Below are 14,964 nucleotides of genomic sequence, written 5' to 3' on the forward strand. Positions count from 1 at the left end.
GGTGGCGATGATGTTGATGGTGATGATGATGATGATGGTGATGATGATGCTGCTGATGATGGTGATGATGATGATGATGATGATGATGATGATGATGATGGTGGTAATGATGATGATGATGGTGATGATGATGATGTAGATGTAGATGATGATGGTGATGGTGATGATGATGATCACATGTTCCATGTGTTTCCATCCTGCGAAGGTCTGCTGGCCTTCGGTGTCCAGGAATCGGCAATAGTCAACAAGATCTTCACGGCCGTCAACATCCTGGTACTTCTGTTTGTCATTGTAGCGGGCTTCGTCAAGGGAGACGTCCGTAACTGGCAGATCAGTCAGGAGGAGCTCATCAACGCTACAGCAGAATTACAGTATGCAACCATGTTTCATTACAATACAAACGTTTGAGTACAATACATGAGATCCTTCATCATACCAAACTTGCTAGCAACTGCAGTGGATGTTGAACACATGTCTATACAGGCACATGTGTGTGAGGATGTTATAGCCGTGGTATTAGCAGGAAATATTAGCGTGAATCCTTCAACCAAGATTTCTGGAAAACCAGAGAAGATTGGAAAGGTACTATTCTGCAACCATATGTACATGGTCTTCTCCAGGAACCTAACCTCTACAGTCAACGTGACCAGTATGTATGGGGCTGGAGGGTTCTTCCCGTATGGTTTCGACGGGACAATCTCTGGAGCCGCTACCTGTTTCTACGCCTTCGTAGGCTTCGACTGCATCGCCACAACAAGTAAGCTTTGATCTTTAAACATGTGCAGACACATTAACCTATATACAGTACGTCAGAAACATTTACATCCTACAGAAACCCTGATAAAGCCAGGAGCTTCTCCAAACTTCGTCCATAGAGTATCTTCAGTAACGTCTACTCTACTCAGAATGCTTAGGCATACTGTAACAGTCAATATTCCACATGATTAAACCTTGCTTGCTTTTAATTGACCGGTATTGGCTGATTGATTGATCAACTGGTTGGCCAATCGACTGATGGATTGATTGTATTGACAGATCTTCATGAATTAATTAATTCATTCATTGTCTCTCTCCAGGTGAGGAGGTAAAGAACCCTCAGAAGTCCATCCCGCTGGGCATCGTGGCGTCTCTCCTCATTTGTTTCCTGGCCTACTTCGCCGTGTCGGCGGCCCTCACTCTGATGATGCCCTACTACCTGCTGAATGTTAACAGCCCGCTGCCCGTGGCCTTCATGTACATCGGCTGGGGGCCCGCCAAGTATGTGGTGGCTGTCGGTTCACTCTGCGCCCTCTCCACCAGGTAGGTAGGAGAACGCGGGAAGTCCCTGGTCGATGATGTCACCAGGCGTCATTACAGTTAGTCAGTTGGCCGGTTTGTCTCTGTCTGTCTGTCTGTCTGTCTGTCTGTCTGTCTGTGTCTGTCTGTCTCTGTCTGTCTGTCTGTCTGTCTGTCTGTCTGTCTGTCTGTCTGTCTGTCTGTCTGTCTGTCTGCTGTGTCTGTCTGTCTGTCTGTCTCCTGTACAGTCGTGACCAAAAGTTTTGAGAATGACACAAATATACATTTCCACAAAGTCTGCTGCTTCAGTGTCTTTAGATATTTTTGTCAGATGTTACTATGGAATACTGAAGTATAATTACAAGCATTTCATAAGTGTCAAAGGCTTTTATTGACAATTACATGAAGTTGATGCAAAGAGTCAATATTTGCTCTGTTGACCCTTCTTTGTCGAGACCTCTGCAATCCGCCCTGGCATGCTGTCAATTAACTTCTGGGCCACAATCTGACTGATGGCAGCCCATTCTTGCATAATCAATGCTTGGAGTTTGTCAGAATTTGTGGGTTTTTGTTTGTCCACCCGCCTCTTGAGGATTGACCACTAATCTCATAATATACAGGAGAACGACCGCCTTACGGCGAGGATAGCTGTGCTACAAGCCCAGCTTCAGACGCAATCGTTAGGCAAGGGTAATTTCAGTGTAGGAAAGGATGAAACAGCGTCTGTGCCACCAGTAAGTACAGATAGAAGTATAAATCCCCTCGCACAGTCCCCGCAGCCGGACAACTTTCTCACGGTTTCTGGAAGGAAATGCTGTAGGAACGCTCAACCGGTGTCGCTCATTCAGCCGTCAGAAACTTTCAACCGGTTTTCCCCATTAAGCAGCGAGTCGGAGTCAGAGGCCGAACCTTCTCTGGTCTCTACTCCTCCCGTTACGGGGTCTGAGACGCCGAAGCTTTCCACCATTAGCTCTGACAAATTGAAAACTCTAGTCATTGGCGTCTCCATTACCCGTATTAGACTTAAAACAAATCATCCAGCGATCATACACTGTTTACCAGGGGCAGGGCTACCGACGTTAAGGCTAATCTGAAGATGGTGCTGTCTAAAGCTAAAACTGGCGAGTGTAGAGAGTATAGAGATATTGTTATCCACGTCGGCACCAACGATGTTAGGATGAAACAGTCAGAGATTACCAAGCGCAACATAGCTTCTGCGTGTAAATCAGCTAGAAAGATGTGTCGGCATCGAGTAATTGGCTCTGGCCCCCTCCCAGTTAGGGGGAGTGATGAGCTCTACAGCAGAGTCTCACAACTCAATCGCTGGTTGAAAACTGTTTTCTGCCCCTCCCCTGACCTGCTGAGGAGTGACGGACTCCATCCTAGCTGGAGGGGTGCTCTCATCTTATCTACCAACATAGACAGGGCTCTAACTCCTCTAGCTCCACAATGAAATAGGGTGCAGGCCAGGCAGCAGGCTGTTAGCCAGCCTGCCAGCATAGTGGAGTCTGCCACTAGCACAGTCAGTGTAGTCAGCTCAGCTATCACCATTGAGACCGTGTCTGTGCCTCGACCTAGGTTGGGCAAAACTAAACATGGCGGTGTTCGCCTTAGCAATCTCACTAGGATAAAGACCTCCTCCATTCCTGTCATTATTGAAAGAGATCATGATACCTCACATCTCAAAATAGGGCTACTTAATGTTAGATCCCTTACTTCAAAGGCAATTATAGTCAATTAACTAATCACTGATCATAATCTTGATGTGATTGGCCTGACTGAAACATGGCTTAAGCCTGATGAATTTACTGTGTTAAATGAGGCCTCACCTCCTGGCTACACTAGTGACCATGGCCCCCGTGCATCCCGCAAAGGTGGAGGTGTTGCTAACATTTACGATAGCAAATTTCAATTCACCAAAAAAAAAAAAGACGTTTTCGTCTTTTGAGCTTCTAGTCATGAAATCTATGCAGCCTACTCAATCACTTTTTATAGCTACTGTTTACAGGCCTCCTGGGCCATATACAGTGTTCCTCATTGAGTTCCCTGAATTCCTATCGGACCTTGTAGTCATAGCAGATAATATTCTAATCTTTGGTGACTTTAATATTCACATGGAAAAGTCCACAGACCCACTCCAAAAGGCTTTCGGAGCCATCATCGACTCAGTGGGTTTTGTCCAACATGTCTCTGGACCCACTCACTGTCACAGTCATACTCTGGACCTAGTTTTGTCCCATGGAATAAATGTTGTGGATCTTAATGTTTTTCCTCATAATCCTGGACTATCGGACCACCATTTTATTACGTTTGCAATTGCAACAAATAAACTGCTCAGACCCCAACCAAGGAACATCAAAAGTCGTGCTATAAATTCACAGACAACACAAAGATTCCTTGATGTCCTTCCAGATTCCCTCTGTCTACCCAAGGACGCCAGAGGACAAAAATCTGTTAACCAGCTACCTGAGGAACTCACTTTAACCTTGCGCAATACCCTAGATGCAGTTGCACCCCTAAAAACTAAAAACATTTCTCATAAGAAACTAGCTCCCTGGTACACAGAAAATACCCGAGCTCTGAAGCAAGCTTCCAGAAAATTGGAACGGAAATGGCGCCACACCAAACTGGAAGTCTTCCGACTAGCTTGGAAAGACAGTACTGTGCAGTACCGAAGAGCCCTTACTGCTGCTCGCTCATCCTATTTTTCTAACTTAATTGAGAAAATAAGAACAATCCGAAATTCCTTTTTGATACTGTTGCAAAGCTAACTAAAAAGCAGCATTCCCCAAGAGAGGGTGGCTTTCACTTCAGCAGTGATAAATTCATGAACTTCTTTAAGGAAAATATCATGATTATTCGAAAGCAAATTACGGACTCCTCATCAAATCTGCGTATTCCTTCAAAGCTCAGTTGTCCTGAGTCTGCACAACTCTGCCAGGACCTAGGATCAAGAGAGACGCTCAAGTGTTTTAGTACTATATCTCTTGACACAATGACGAAAATAATCATGGCCTCTAAACCTTCAAGCTGCATACTGGACCCTATTCCAACTAAACTACTGAAAGAGCTGCGTCCTGTGCTTGGCCCTCCTATGTTGAACATAATAAATGGCTCTCTATCCACCGCATGTGTACCAAACTCACTAAAAGTGGCAGTAATAAAGCCTCTCTTGAAAAAGCCAAACCTTGACCCAGAAAATATAAAAAACTATCGGCCTATATCGAATCTTCCATTCCTCTCAAAAATGTTAGAAAAGGCTGTTGCGCAGCAACTCACTGCCTTCCTGAAGACAAACAATGTATACGAAATGCTTCAGTCTGGTTTTAGACCCCATCATAGCACCGAGACGGCACTTGTGAAGGTGGTAAATGACCTTTTAATGGCATCAGACCGAGGCTCTGCATCTGTCCTCGTGCTCCTAGACCTTAGTGCTGCTTTTGATACCATCGATCACCACATTCTTTTGGAGAGATTGGAAACCCAAATTGGTCTACACAGACAAGTTCTGGCCTGGTTTGTCTCTGTGAATGGTTTGTCCTCTGACAAATCAACTGTAAATTTTGGTGTTCCTCAAGGTTCCGTTTTAGGACCACTATTGTTTTCACTATATATTTTACCTCTTGGGGATGTCATTCGAAAACATAATGTTAACTTTCACTGCTATGCGGATGACACACAGCTGTACATTTCAATGAAACATGGTGAAGCCCCAAAATTGCCCTCGCTAGAAGCATGTGTTTCAGACATAAGGAAGTGGATGGCTGCAAACTTTCCACTTTTAAACTCGGACAAAACAGAGATGCTTGTTCTAGGTCCCAAGAAACAAAGAGATCTTCTGTTGAATCTGACAATTAATCTTAATGGTTGTACAGTCGTCTCAAATAAAACTGTGAAGGACCTCGGCGTTACTCTGGACCCTGATCTCTCTTTTGAAGAACATATCAAGACCATTTCAAGGACAGCTTTTTTCCATCTACGTAACATTGCAAAAATCAGAAACTTTCTGTCCAAAAATGATGCAGAAAAATTAATCCATGCTTTTGTCACTTCTAGGTTAGACTACTGCAATGCTCTACTTTCCGGCTACCCGGATAAAGCACTAAATAAACTTCAGTTAGTGCTAAATACGGCTGCTAGAATCCTGACTAGAACCCAAAAATTGGATCATATTACTCCAGTGCTAGCCTCCCTACACTGGCTTCCTGTCAAAGCAAGGGCTGATTTCAAGGTTTTACTGCTAACCTACAAAGCATTACATGGGCTTGCTCCTACCTATCTCTCTGATTTGGTCCTGCCGTACATACCTACATGTACGCTACGGTCACAAGACGCAGACCTCCTAATTTTCCCTAGAATTTCTAAGCAAACAGCTGGAGGCAGGGCTTTCTCCTATAGAGCTCCATTTTTATGGAACGGTCTGCCTACCCATGTCAGAGACGCAAACTCAGTCTCAACCTTAAAGTCCTTACTGAAGACTCATCTCTTCAGTGGGTCATATGATTGAGTGTAGTCTGGCCCAGGAGTGGGAAGGTGAACGGAAAGGCTCTGGAGCAACGAACCGCCCTTGCTGTCTCTGCCTGGCCGGTTCCCCTCTTTCCACTGGGATTCTCTGCCTCTAACCCTATTACAGGGGCTGAGTCACTGGCTTACTGGGGCTCTCTCGTACCGTCCCTGGAGGGGATGCGTCACCTGAGTGGGTTGATTCACTGATGTGGTCATCCTGTCTGGGTTGGCGCCCCCCCTTGGGTTGTGCCATGGCGGAGATCTTTGTGGGCTATACTCAGCCTTGTCTCAGGATGGTAAGTTGGTGGTTGAAGATATCCCTCTAGTGGTGTGGGGGAAAAGTGGGTGGGGTTATATCCTTCCTGTTTGGCCCTTTCCGGGGGTGTCCTCGGATGGGGCCACAGTGTCTCCTGACCACTCCTGTCTCAGCCTCCAGTATTTATGCTACAGTAGTTTATGTGTCGGGGGGCTAGGGTCAGTTTGTTATATCTGGAGTACTTCTCCTGTCCTATTCGGTGTCCTGTGTGAATTTAAGCGTGCTCTCTCTAATTCTCTCTTTCTCTCTCTCGGAGGACCTGAGCCCTAGGACCATGCCCCAGGACTACCTGACATGATGACTCCTTGCTGTCCCCAGTCCACCTGGCCGTGCTGCTGCTCCAGTTTCAACTGTTCTGCCTTATTATTATTCGACCATGCTGGTCATTTATGAACATTTGAACATCTTGGCCATGTTCTGTTATAATCTCCACCCGGCACAGCCAGAAGAGGACTGGCCACCCAACATAGCCTGTTCCTCTCTAGGTTTCTTCCTAGGTTTTGACCTTTCTAGGGAGTTTTTCCTAGCCACCGTGCTTCTACACCTGCATTGCTTGCTGTTTGGGGTTTTAGGCTGGGTTTCTGTACAGCACTTTGAGATATCAGCTGATGTACGAAGGGCTATATAAATACATTTGATTTGATTTGATTTGATTTGAAGTTCTCAATGGGATTAAGGTCTGGGGAGTTTCCTGGCTATGGGCCCAAAATATCGATGTTTTGTTCCCCAATCCACTTAGTTATAACTTTTGCCTTATGGCAAGGTGCTCCATCACGCTGGAAAAGGCATTGTTCATCATCAAACTGTTCCTGGATGGTTGGGAGAAGTTGCTCTCGGAGGATGTGTTGGTACCATTCTTTATTCAGGGCTGTGTTCCTAGGCAAAATTGTGATTGAGCCCACTCCCTTGGCTGAGAAGCAACCCCACACATGAATGGTCTCAGGATGCTTTACTGTTGGCATGACACAGGACTGATGGTAGCACTCACCTTGTCATCTCTGCACAAGCTTTCTTCCGGATGCCCCAAACAATCTGAAAGGGGGTTCATCAGAGAAATGACGTTACCCCAGTCCTCAGTCCAATCCCTGTACCTTTTGCAGAATATCAGTCTGTCCCTGATGTTTTTCCTGGAGAGAAGTGGTTTCTTTGCTGCCCTTCTTGACACCAGGCCATCCTCCAAAAGTCTTCGCCTCACTCTGCATGCAGATGTACTCACACCCACCTGCTGTCATTCCTGAGCAAGCTCTGTACTGGTGGTGCCCCGATCCCGCAGCTGAATCAACTTTAGGAGACAGATCTGGTGCTTGCTGGACTTTCTTGAGCACCCTGAAGCCTTCTTCACAACAATTGAACCGCTCTCCTTGAAGTTCTTAATGATCCGATAAATGGTTGATTTAGGCGCAATCTTACTGGCAGCAGTATCCTTGCCTGTGAAGCCCTTTTTGTGCAAAGCAATGATGATGGCACGTGTTTCCTTGCAGGTAACCATGGTTGACAGAGGAAGAACAATGATTCCAAGCACCACCCTCCTTTTGAAGCTTCCAGTCTGTTATTCGAACTGAATCAACATGACAGAGTGATCTCCAACCTTGTCCTCGTTAACACTCACACCTGTGTTAATGAGAGAATAACTGACATGATGTCAGCTGGTCCTTTTGTGGCAGGGCTGAAATGCAGTGGAAATGTTATTGGGGGATTCAGTTCATTTGTTCATGGCAAAGAGGGACTTTGCAATTATTTGCAATTCATCTGATCACTCTTCATAGCATTCTGGGGTATATGCAAATTGCCATCATACAATCTGAGGCAGCAGACTTTGTGAAAATGTATATTTGTGTCATTCTCAAAACTTTTGGCCAAGATTGTACAGTCTAGTGGGTTCCATGTTCCTTGACCTGATACTGTAACATGTCTGATGGCTCTCTGTGTCTGTCTGTCTCCTGTACAGTCTGTTGGGTTCCATGTTCCCCATGCCCCGCGTACTGTTTGCTATGGCCAGAGACGGTCTCCTCTTCAAGCCCCTCAGTAAGGTCAGCGCCAGACAAAGTCCTGTCATCGCTACCATCTCCTCCGGGGTCGTAGCAGGTAACACCCCATCCCTCTCTATCTCTCTCTCTACCCTCTCCTCCGGGGTCATAGCAGGTAACACCCCATCCCTCTCTATCTCTCTCTCTACCCTCTACTCCGGGGTCGTAGCAGGTAACACCCCATCCCTCTCTATCTCTCTCTCTACCCTCTCCTCCGGGTTGTAGCAGGTAACACCCCATCCCTCTCTATCTCTCTCTCTACCCTCTCCTCCGGGGTCGTAACACCCCATCCCTCTCTATCTCTCTCTCTACCCTCTCCTCCGCAGGTAACACCCCATCCCTCTCTATCTCTCTCTCTACCCTCCCTCTCCCCGGGGTCGTAGCAGATAACACCCCATCCCTCTCTATCTCTCTCTCTACCCTCTCCTCCGGGGTCGTAGCAGGTAACACCCCATCCCTCTCTATCTCTCTCTCTACCCTCTCCCCCGGGGTCGTAGCAGATAACACCCCATCCCTCTCTATCTCTCGCTCTCTTGATTTTTTGATCTCTCTCTCTCTCTCTTTCTCTCTCGATCTTTTAGAGATATAAACAGATTGATGTTTGGCCTATGATATATTTTGTGTAATGATTTATCTACGGTAAATACTTGAATGCTTGTTTGTTTTCCTTTCCAGCGATAATGGCCCTGGTGTTTGACCTGAAAGCTTTGGTTGATATGATGTCAATTGGGACACTCTTTGCCTACACACTTGTGGCTATATGCATTCTTATACTTAGGTAAATATTTCCCAAATATCTAAACTTAGATGAATAGCAGTCCTCTGTATTGATTTTGCAAAAATAAACGGTACTAAGTTGACTTTATAACATCTAGGTACCAAGAGACCCAATCAGACGACTCAGATCTCCAGATCCTTGAATCAAACACCAAGTTTGGTTGTCTCAAACCACCATCATACCCAACATCGGGCACCTCGAAAACAGTCACAGGTTTGACTGTACTGTCTGGTACGAAAAACAGTTTGACAATAAATCTCCAATACGCCTGTATTTAAAGTTTCCACTTATAACAATGACAAATAATATTATTCAAAGATGGTCTACATTTTAAAGGTGCTGGGGTATCTGCAGTGTGACATTATGAAGTATTCCCATCTTTCTTTCAGTCATTCTTCCCTCACTCTCTTCCTCTCTCTCTCTGTTCAGTTGTTCTTCCCTCACCCTCTTCCTCTCTCTCTCTGTTCAGTTGTTCTTCTCTCACCCCTTCCTCTCTCTCTCTGTTCAGTTGTTCTTCTCTCACCCTCTTCCTCTCTCTCTCTGTTCAGTTGTTCTTCCCTCACCCCCTTCCTCTCTCTCTCTGTTCAGTTGTTCTTCTCTCACCCCTTCCTCTCTCTCTCTGTTCAGTTGTTCTTCTCTCACCCCCTTCCTCTCTCTCTCTGTTCAGTTGTTCTTCTCTCATCCCCTTCCTCTCTCTCTCTTCTCTCCAGTGGTGTGTGTATGCGGTCTGTGCATCCTCCTGACCCAAGCGATAGACGCTATACAGCGGCAGGAGATCTGGAGCATGGTGTGTGTGTCCATCGTAGCCTTCATCCTCCTGGTCCTCGTCATCGTCATCTGGAGGCATCCACAGAACCAAGCCAAGGCTGCTTTCATGGTGAGGAGCATCGCGGGAAGATGGACACCTGCATATACAGGACGTTATCACAGGCTATTGAAACATCGCTGATTAGAGGACATTATCACAGGCTATTCAAACATTGCTGATTAGAGGACATTATCACAGGCTATTGAAACACTGCTGATTAGAGGACATTATCACAGGCTATTGAAACATCTCTGATTAGAGGACATTATCACAGGCTATTGAAACATCTCTGATTAGAGGACATTATCACAGGCTATTCAAACATTGCTGATTAGAGGACATTATCACAGGCTATTGAAACACTGCTGATTAGAGGACATTATCACAGGCTATTGAAACATCTCTGATTAGAGGACATTATCACAGGCTATTGAAACATCTCTGATTAGAGGACATTATCACAGGCTATTGAAACATCTCTGATTAGAGGACATTATCACAGGCTATTGAAACATCTCGGATTAGAGGACATTATCACAGGCTATTGAAACATCTCTGATTAGAGGACATTATCACAGGCTATTGAAACATCTCGGATTAGAGGACATTATCACAGGCTATTGAAACATCTCTGATTAGAGGACATTATCACAGGCTATTGAAACATCTCTGATTAGAGGACATTATCACAGGCTATTGAAACATCCCTGATTAGAGGACATTATCACAGGCTATTGAAACATCTCTGATTAGAGGACATTATCACAGGCTATTGAAACATCCCTGATTAGAGGACATTATCACAGGCTATTGAAACATCTCGGATTAGAGGACATTATCACAGGCTATTGAAACATCTCTGATTAGAGGACATTATCACAGGCTATTGAAACATCTCTGATTAGAGGACATTATCACAGGCTATTGAAACATCTCTGATTAGAGGACATTATCACAGGCTATTAAAACATCCCTGATTAGAGGACATTATCACAGGCTATTGAAACATCTCTGATTAGAGGACATTATCACAGGCTATTGAAACATCGCTGATTCACAATAATTATCAACCATTATCAGATGCAGCCTAACAGATCGTAATAATGACTCAACCCCACAGGGACCCTGTGTGGTACGTTGTTTGTGTCTTTAAGTTGACATTACAGTAGAGTTCTCTTACCCCCTGCCGTCTGCTCCCAGGTGCCCTTCCTGCCCGTGCTGCCGGTAGTCAGTGTGTTCGTCAACGTCTACCTGATGGTCCAGTTAGGAGGAGACACCTGGATGAGATACGCCATCTGGATGGCCGTAGGTAAGTATTCTACCCAACACTTCTCTACACAATTATACATGCCACTCGCACTAAACTGAGAGGTTGCTAGGGATAGATGGGTCATTTTTCTTGGGGTATCTGACCCTATATCATTAGGAGTGTGGGTTGTCTAAAGTCAGTTGGAGGTTATAGGTTGGAGGGTTGAGGGGTGGGCTCTCTATGTTTTAGATTGTAAACTCTGATCTTCTACCGTCTCTGTCTCTCTCTGTCTCTCTCTCGCTCTCTCTCTCACTTTCTCTCTCTCTCTCTCTCTCGCTCTCTCTCTCTCTCTGTCTCTGTCTCTCTCGCTCTCTCTCTGTCTCTCTCTCTCTCTCGCTCTCTCTCTCTCTCTCTCTCTCTCTCTCTCTCTCTCTCTCTCTCTCTCTCTCTCTGTCTCTCTCTGTCTCTCTCTGTCTCTCTCTGTCTCTCTCTGTCTCTCTTTTTCTCTCTGTAGGGTTCCTCATCTACTTTGGTTATGGGATCCGTAACAGCGTTCAGAAGCAGAGGAACCAGACCAGCCAGGTAAAGATTGAGACCATCAGCGGTGTGATGGAAAAGGAGGCCATCAAAGAAGAGAAGTTCTGATGCTGAGTGGAAAGGACAGTATAGGGCAGGACATGACAACACAGGACAACACAGGACAGGACAACACAGGACAAAACAGGACAGGACATGACAACACAGGACAGCACAGGACAAAACAGGACAGCACAGGACAAAACAGGACAGGACAACACAGGACAAAACAGGACAGGACATGACAACACAGGACAGCAAAAGTCTGGAGTTGACAGGACAGGACAGAAAAGTCTGGAGTTGATAGGACAGGACAGAGAAGGACTGGGGATGACAGGACAGGACAGGACAGAGAAGGACTGGGGATGACAGGACAGGACAGAGAAGGACTGGGGATGACAGGACAGGACAGAGAAGGACTGGGGATGACAGGACAGGACAGGACAGAGAAGGACTGGGGAGGACAGGACAGGACAGAGAAGGACTGGGGATGACAGGACAGGACAGGACAGGACAGAGAAGGACTGGGGATGACAGAACAGGACAGGACAGAAAAGGACTGGGGATGACAGGACAGGACAGAAAAGGACTGGGGATGACAGGACAGGACAGGACAAGACAGAGAAGAACTGGGGATGATAGGACAGAACAGAAAAGGACTGGGGATGACAGGACAGAGAGAGGTGTTCTGATGTTACAGTGTGTATATTTGTACACATAAAGGTTGGTTTATATTTTGTCTAACCACGTCTGTGGACCACTAGAATTTAACAAGTGTAGTTGGTCAAAACAACATTTAATTTATAACCATTATGTCTGTATATTTCCACAGTATTTTTTCCAACTTTAAAATAATGTATTTCATGAGGAGATATCACTGTGATTGATAAAATATATTTGTTTTCTCAATGTTTTTTTCATGCAGTATTGGGATAGATAGAACATGAAATGTCCAAAGGAAATGCATTACAAGTTTTGTGGGTTGATTTAGTCAGCTGTTTAGTCCACGTGAGACTGGGTTATGAGTTGATTTAGTCAGCTGTTTAGTCCACGTGAGACTGGGTTATGAGTTGATGTAGTCAGCTGTTTAGTCCACGTGAGACTGGGTTATGGGTTGATTTAGTCAGCTGTTTAGTCCACGTGAGACTGGGTTATGAGTTGATGTAGTCAGCTGTTTAGTCCACGTGAGACTGGGTTATGGGTTGATTTAGTCAGCAGTTTAGTCCATGTGAGACTGGGTTATGAGTTGATTTAGTCAGCTGTTTAGTCCACGTGAGACTGGGTTATGAGTTGATGTAGTCAGCTGTTTAGTCCACGTGAGACTGGGTTATGGGTTGATTTAGTCAGCTGTTTAGTCCACGTGAGACTGGGTTATGAGTTGAGAGATTGTGATTTAATCTACTTTTACGTCTCTTGATGTTGTAAGAGAGTTGGAACATGGAGATAAGTTATTCTCTCTGTATTAATCAGAGGCCATTGAAAGATTGTCTGGCCACACCTCAAGATAATGTCAACTAATGTAACGAGCTCTAACAACTTATCAGATGTAAGTTCAAGCAGTTTACCTGATGTATCATCACTTTTCCATTACAACATGATGAGGGGAAAGTGTTTTCAGAGCAGCAAGAGCAGGTAGTGTACTTGCCTAAAGAGAGAACAACTGTTGTATTCCTACATACACCAGGCGTATTAGTGTACTTGCCTAAAGAGAGAACAACTGTTGTATTCCTACATACTCCAGGCGTATTAGTGTACTTGCCTAAAGAGAGAACAACTGTTGTATTCCTACATACTCCAGGCGTATTAGTGTGCTTGCCGAAAGAGAGAACAACTGTTGTATTCCTACATACTCCAGGCGTATTAGTGTACTTGCCTAAAGAGAGAACAACTGTTGTATTCCTACATACTCCAGGCGTATTAGTGTGCTTGCCGAAAGAGAGAACAACTGTTGTATTCCTACATACTCCAGGCGTATTAGTGTACTTGCCTAAAGAGAGAACAACTGTTGTATTCCTACATACTCCAGGCGTATTAGTGTACCCTAAAGAGAGAACAACTGTTGTATTCCTACATACTCCAGGCGTATTAGTGTACTTGCCTAAAGAGAGAACAACTGTTGTATTCCTACATACTCCAGGCGTATTAGTGTACTTGCCTAAAGAGAGAACAACTGTTGTATTCCTACATACTCCAGGCGTATTAGTGTACTTGCCTAAAGAGAGAACAACTGTTGTATTCCTACATACACCAGGCGTATTAGTGTACTTGCCTAAAGAGAGAACAACTGTTGTATTCCTACATATTCCAGGCTTATTAGTGTACTTGCCGACCAGGTTGTTTGAGAAAATCACATTGATACTATTTTTACTTTTTGAACTATGATGACAAAAAACACAGAACATTTAAATGGTCTTAGATTTACAATGTAGATTTTATTGGGATTAGTACTATTCTTCAACTGTTTATGCCAGTCGCATCCCAAAAAATCATGGGACCATTTTTCAAAAAAAGTTATTCAACTTTTTTTTAAATTTTTACTTACTGTACTACCATATCAAAATCATTTTTGGATAGTTGAAGCAAGCACACACATTTTTTTTTTCTTCAGGAAAGTTACCCTCGCTAATACATTTAAAAAAAAATTTGTCACAAATATACACAGTATGTTGGAGTCCATTCAACCAGTTTAGTTGTTTTGTTTCCTGTGAACTAAGATGTGACTGACAATGTGCTAAAGTTAAAAAAAAATATTTGTATTTATTTAAACCTTTATTGAACTAGGCAAGTCAGCTAAAGAACAAATTCTTATTTACAATGGCGGCGTGGCAGGTAGCTTAGTATAATGCTTTATCCTACTTGTCAACTTGTGATTGTCCAAGAAATGATACCGGAAGGAAGCATTTAAATATATAAATATTAGAAATTTTTTAAATATATATAAGTTTTAAATCCAAAGTAGATTTATTGTGCCATTTCATAGGGTCCAGTTTAATACATGTTTCAAAACATTAATGCGTGTAGAATGTAAATATGAATCCCCAACCCCCACCCCTCCAAAAAATGTTCTAGTGCAAAGCTTATTTCAAGATTTTAACACAATGATGTTTTATTGTTTCATAATGTCCATATTAAAATTTGTATGTATACAATGCTGATATCCCAAATAAACTTGATCAAAACCCATTTTTCGTCAAAGCCTTCTTACTTAGGTCATTCATAAACTGCAACACACGTGTTTTCCATTGACCGAGCCGGTGATGTAGGCGGTGCTAAGCTGGGATAAAGCGCTAGCATAGCTTGTATCCCTTATAGGACCCTATTCCCTATATAGTGCGCTACTTTTGACTGGCTCTTATATGGCTCTAGTGCAATTTGGGACATGTTCATAGCGTGACACTAACCTCCCTGTGTTCATGGGGAACAAGAGAA

The 14,964-nt window shown here is 44.2% G+C and overlaps 1 protein-coding gene across 5 annotated transcripts in view; it reads left to right on the top strand.

Moving 5' to 3' along the window:
- Nucleotides 1-11,697, top strand: part of LOC112247708 (cationic amino acid transporter 2-like) — a 24,403-nt gene extending 12,706 nt beyond the window's left edge. For all 5 annotated transcript variants that reach the window (XM_042303472.1, XM_042303474.1, XM_042303471.1 and 2 more), the window contains 9 exons: nucleotides 206-371; nucleotides 621-757; nucleotides 1,077-1,299; nucleotides 8,046-8,182; nucleotides 8,800-8,902; nucleotides 9,000-9,133; nucleotides 9,613-9,779; nucleotides 10,911-11,019; nucleotides 11,474-11,697. In XM_042303472.1, the coding sequence (XP_042159406.1) occupies nucleotides 206-371; nucleotides 621-757; nucleotides 1,077-1,299; nucleotides 8,046-8,182; nucleotides 8,800-8,902; nucleotides 9,000-9,133; nucleotides 9,613-9,779; nucleotides 10,911-11,019; nucleotides 11,474-11,604 (1,307 nt within the window). In that variant the 3' untranslated portion in view covers nucleotides 11,605-11,697. The remainder of the gene's footprint in view (nucleotides 1-205; nucleotides 372-620; nucleotides 758-1,076; nucleotides 1,300-8,045; nucleotides 8,183-8,799; nucleotides 8,903-8,999; nucleotides 9,134-9,612; nucleotides 9,780-10,910; nucleotides 11,020-11,473) is intronic.
- Nucleotides 11,698-14,964: the final 3,267 nt, after the last annotated feature.

Source organism: Oncorhynchus tshawytscha, linkage group LG21 (assembly GCF_018296145.1).
Source record: "Oncorhynchus tshawytscha isolate Ot180627B linkage group LG21, Otsh_v2.0, whole genome shotgun sequence".
Classification (NCBI taxonomy): Eukaryota; Metazoa; Chordata; class Actinopteri; order Salmoniformes; family Salmonidae; genus Oncorhynchus; species Oncorhynchus tshawytscha.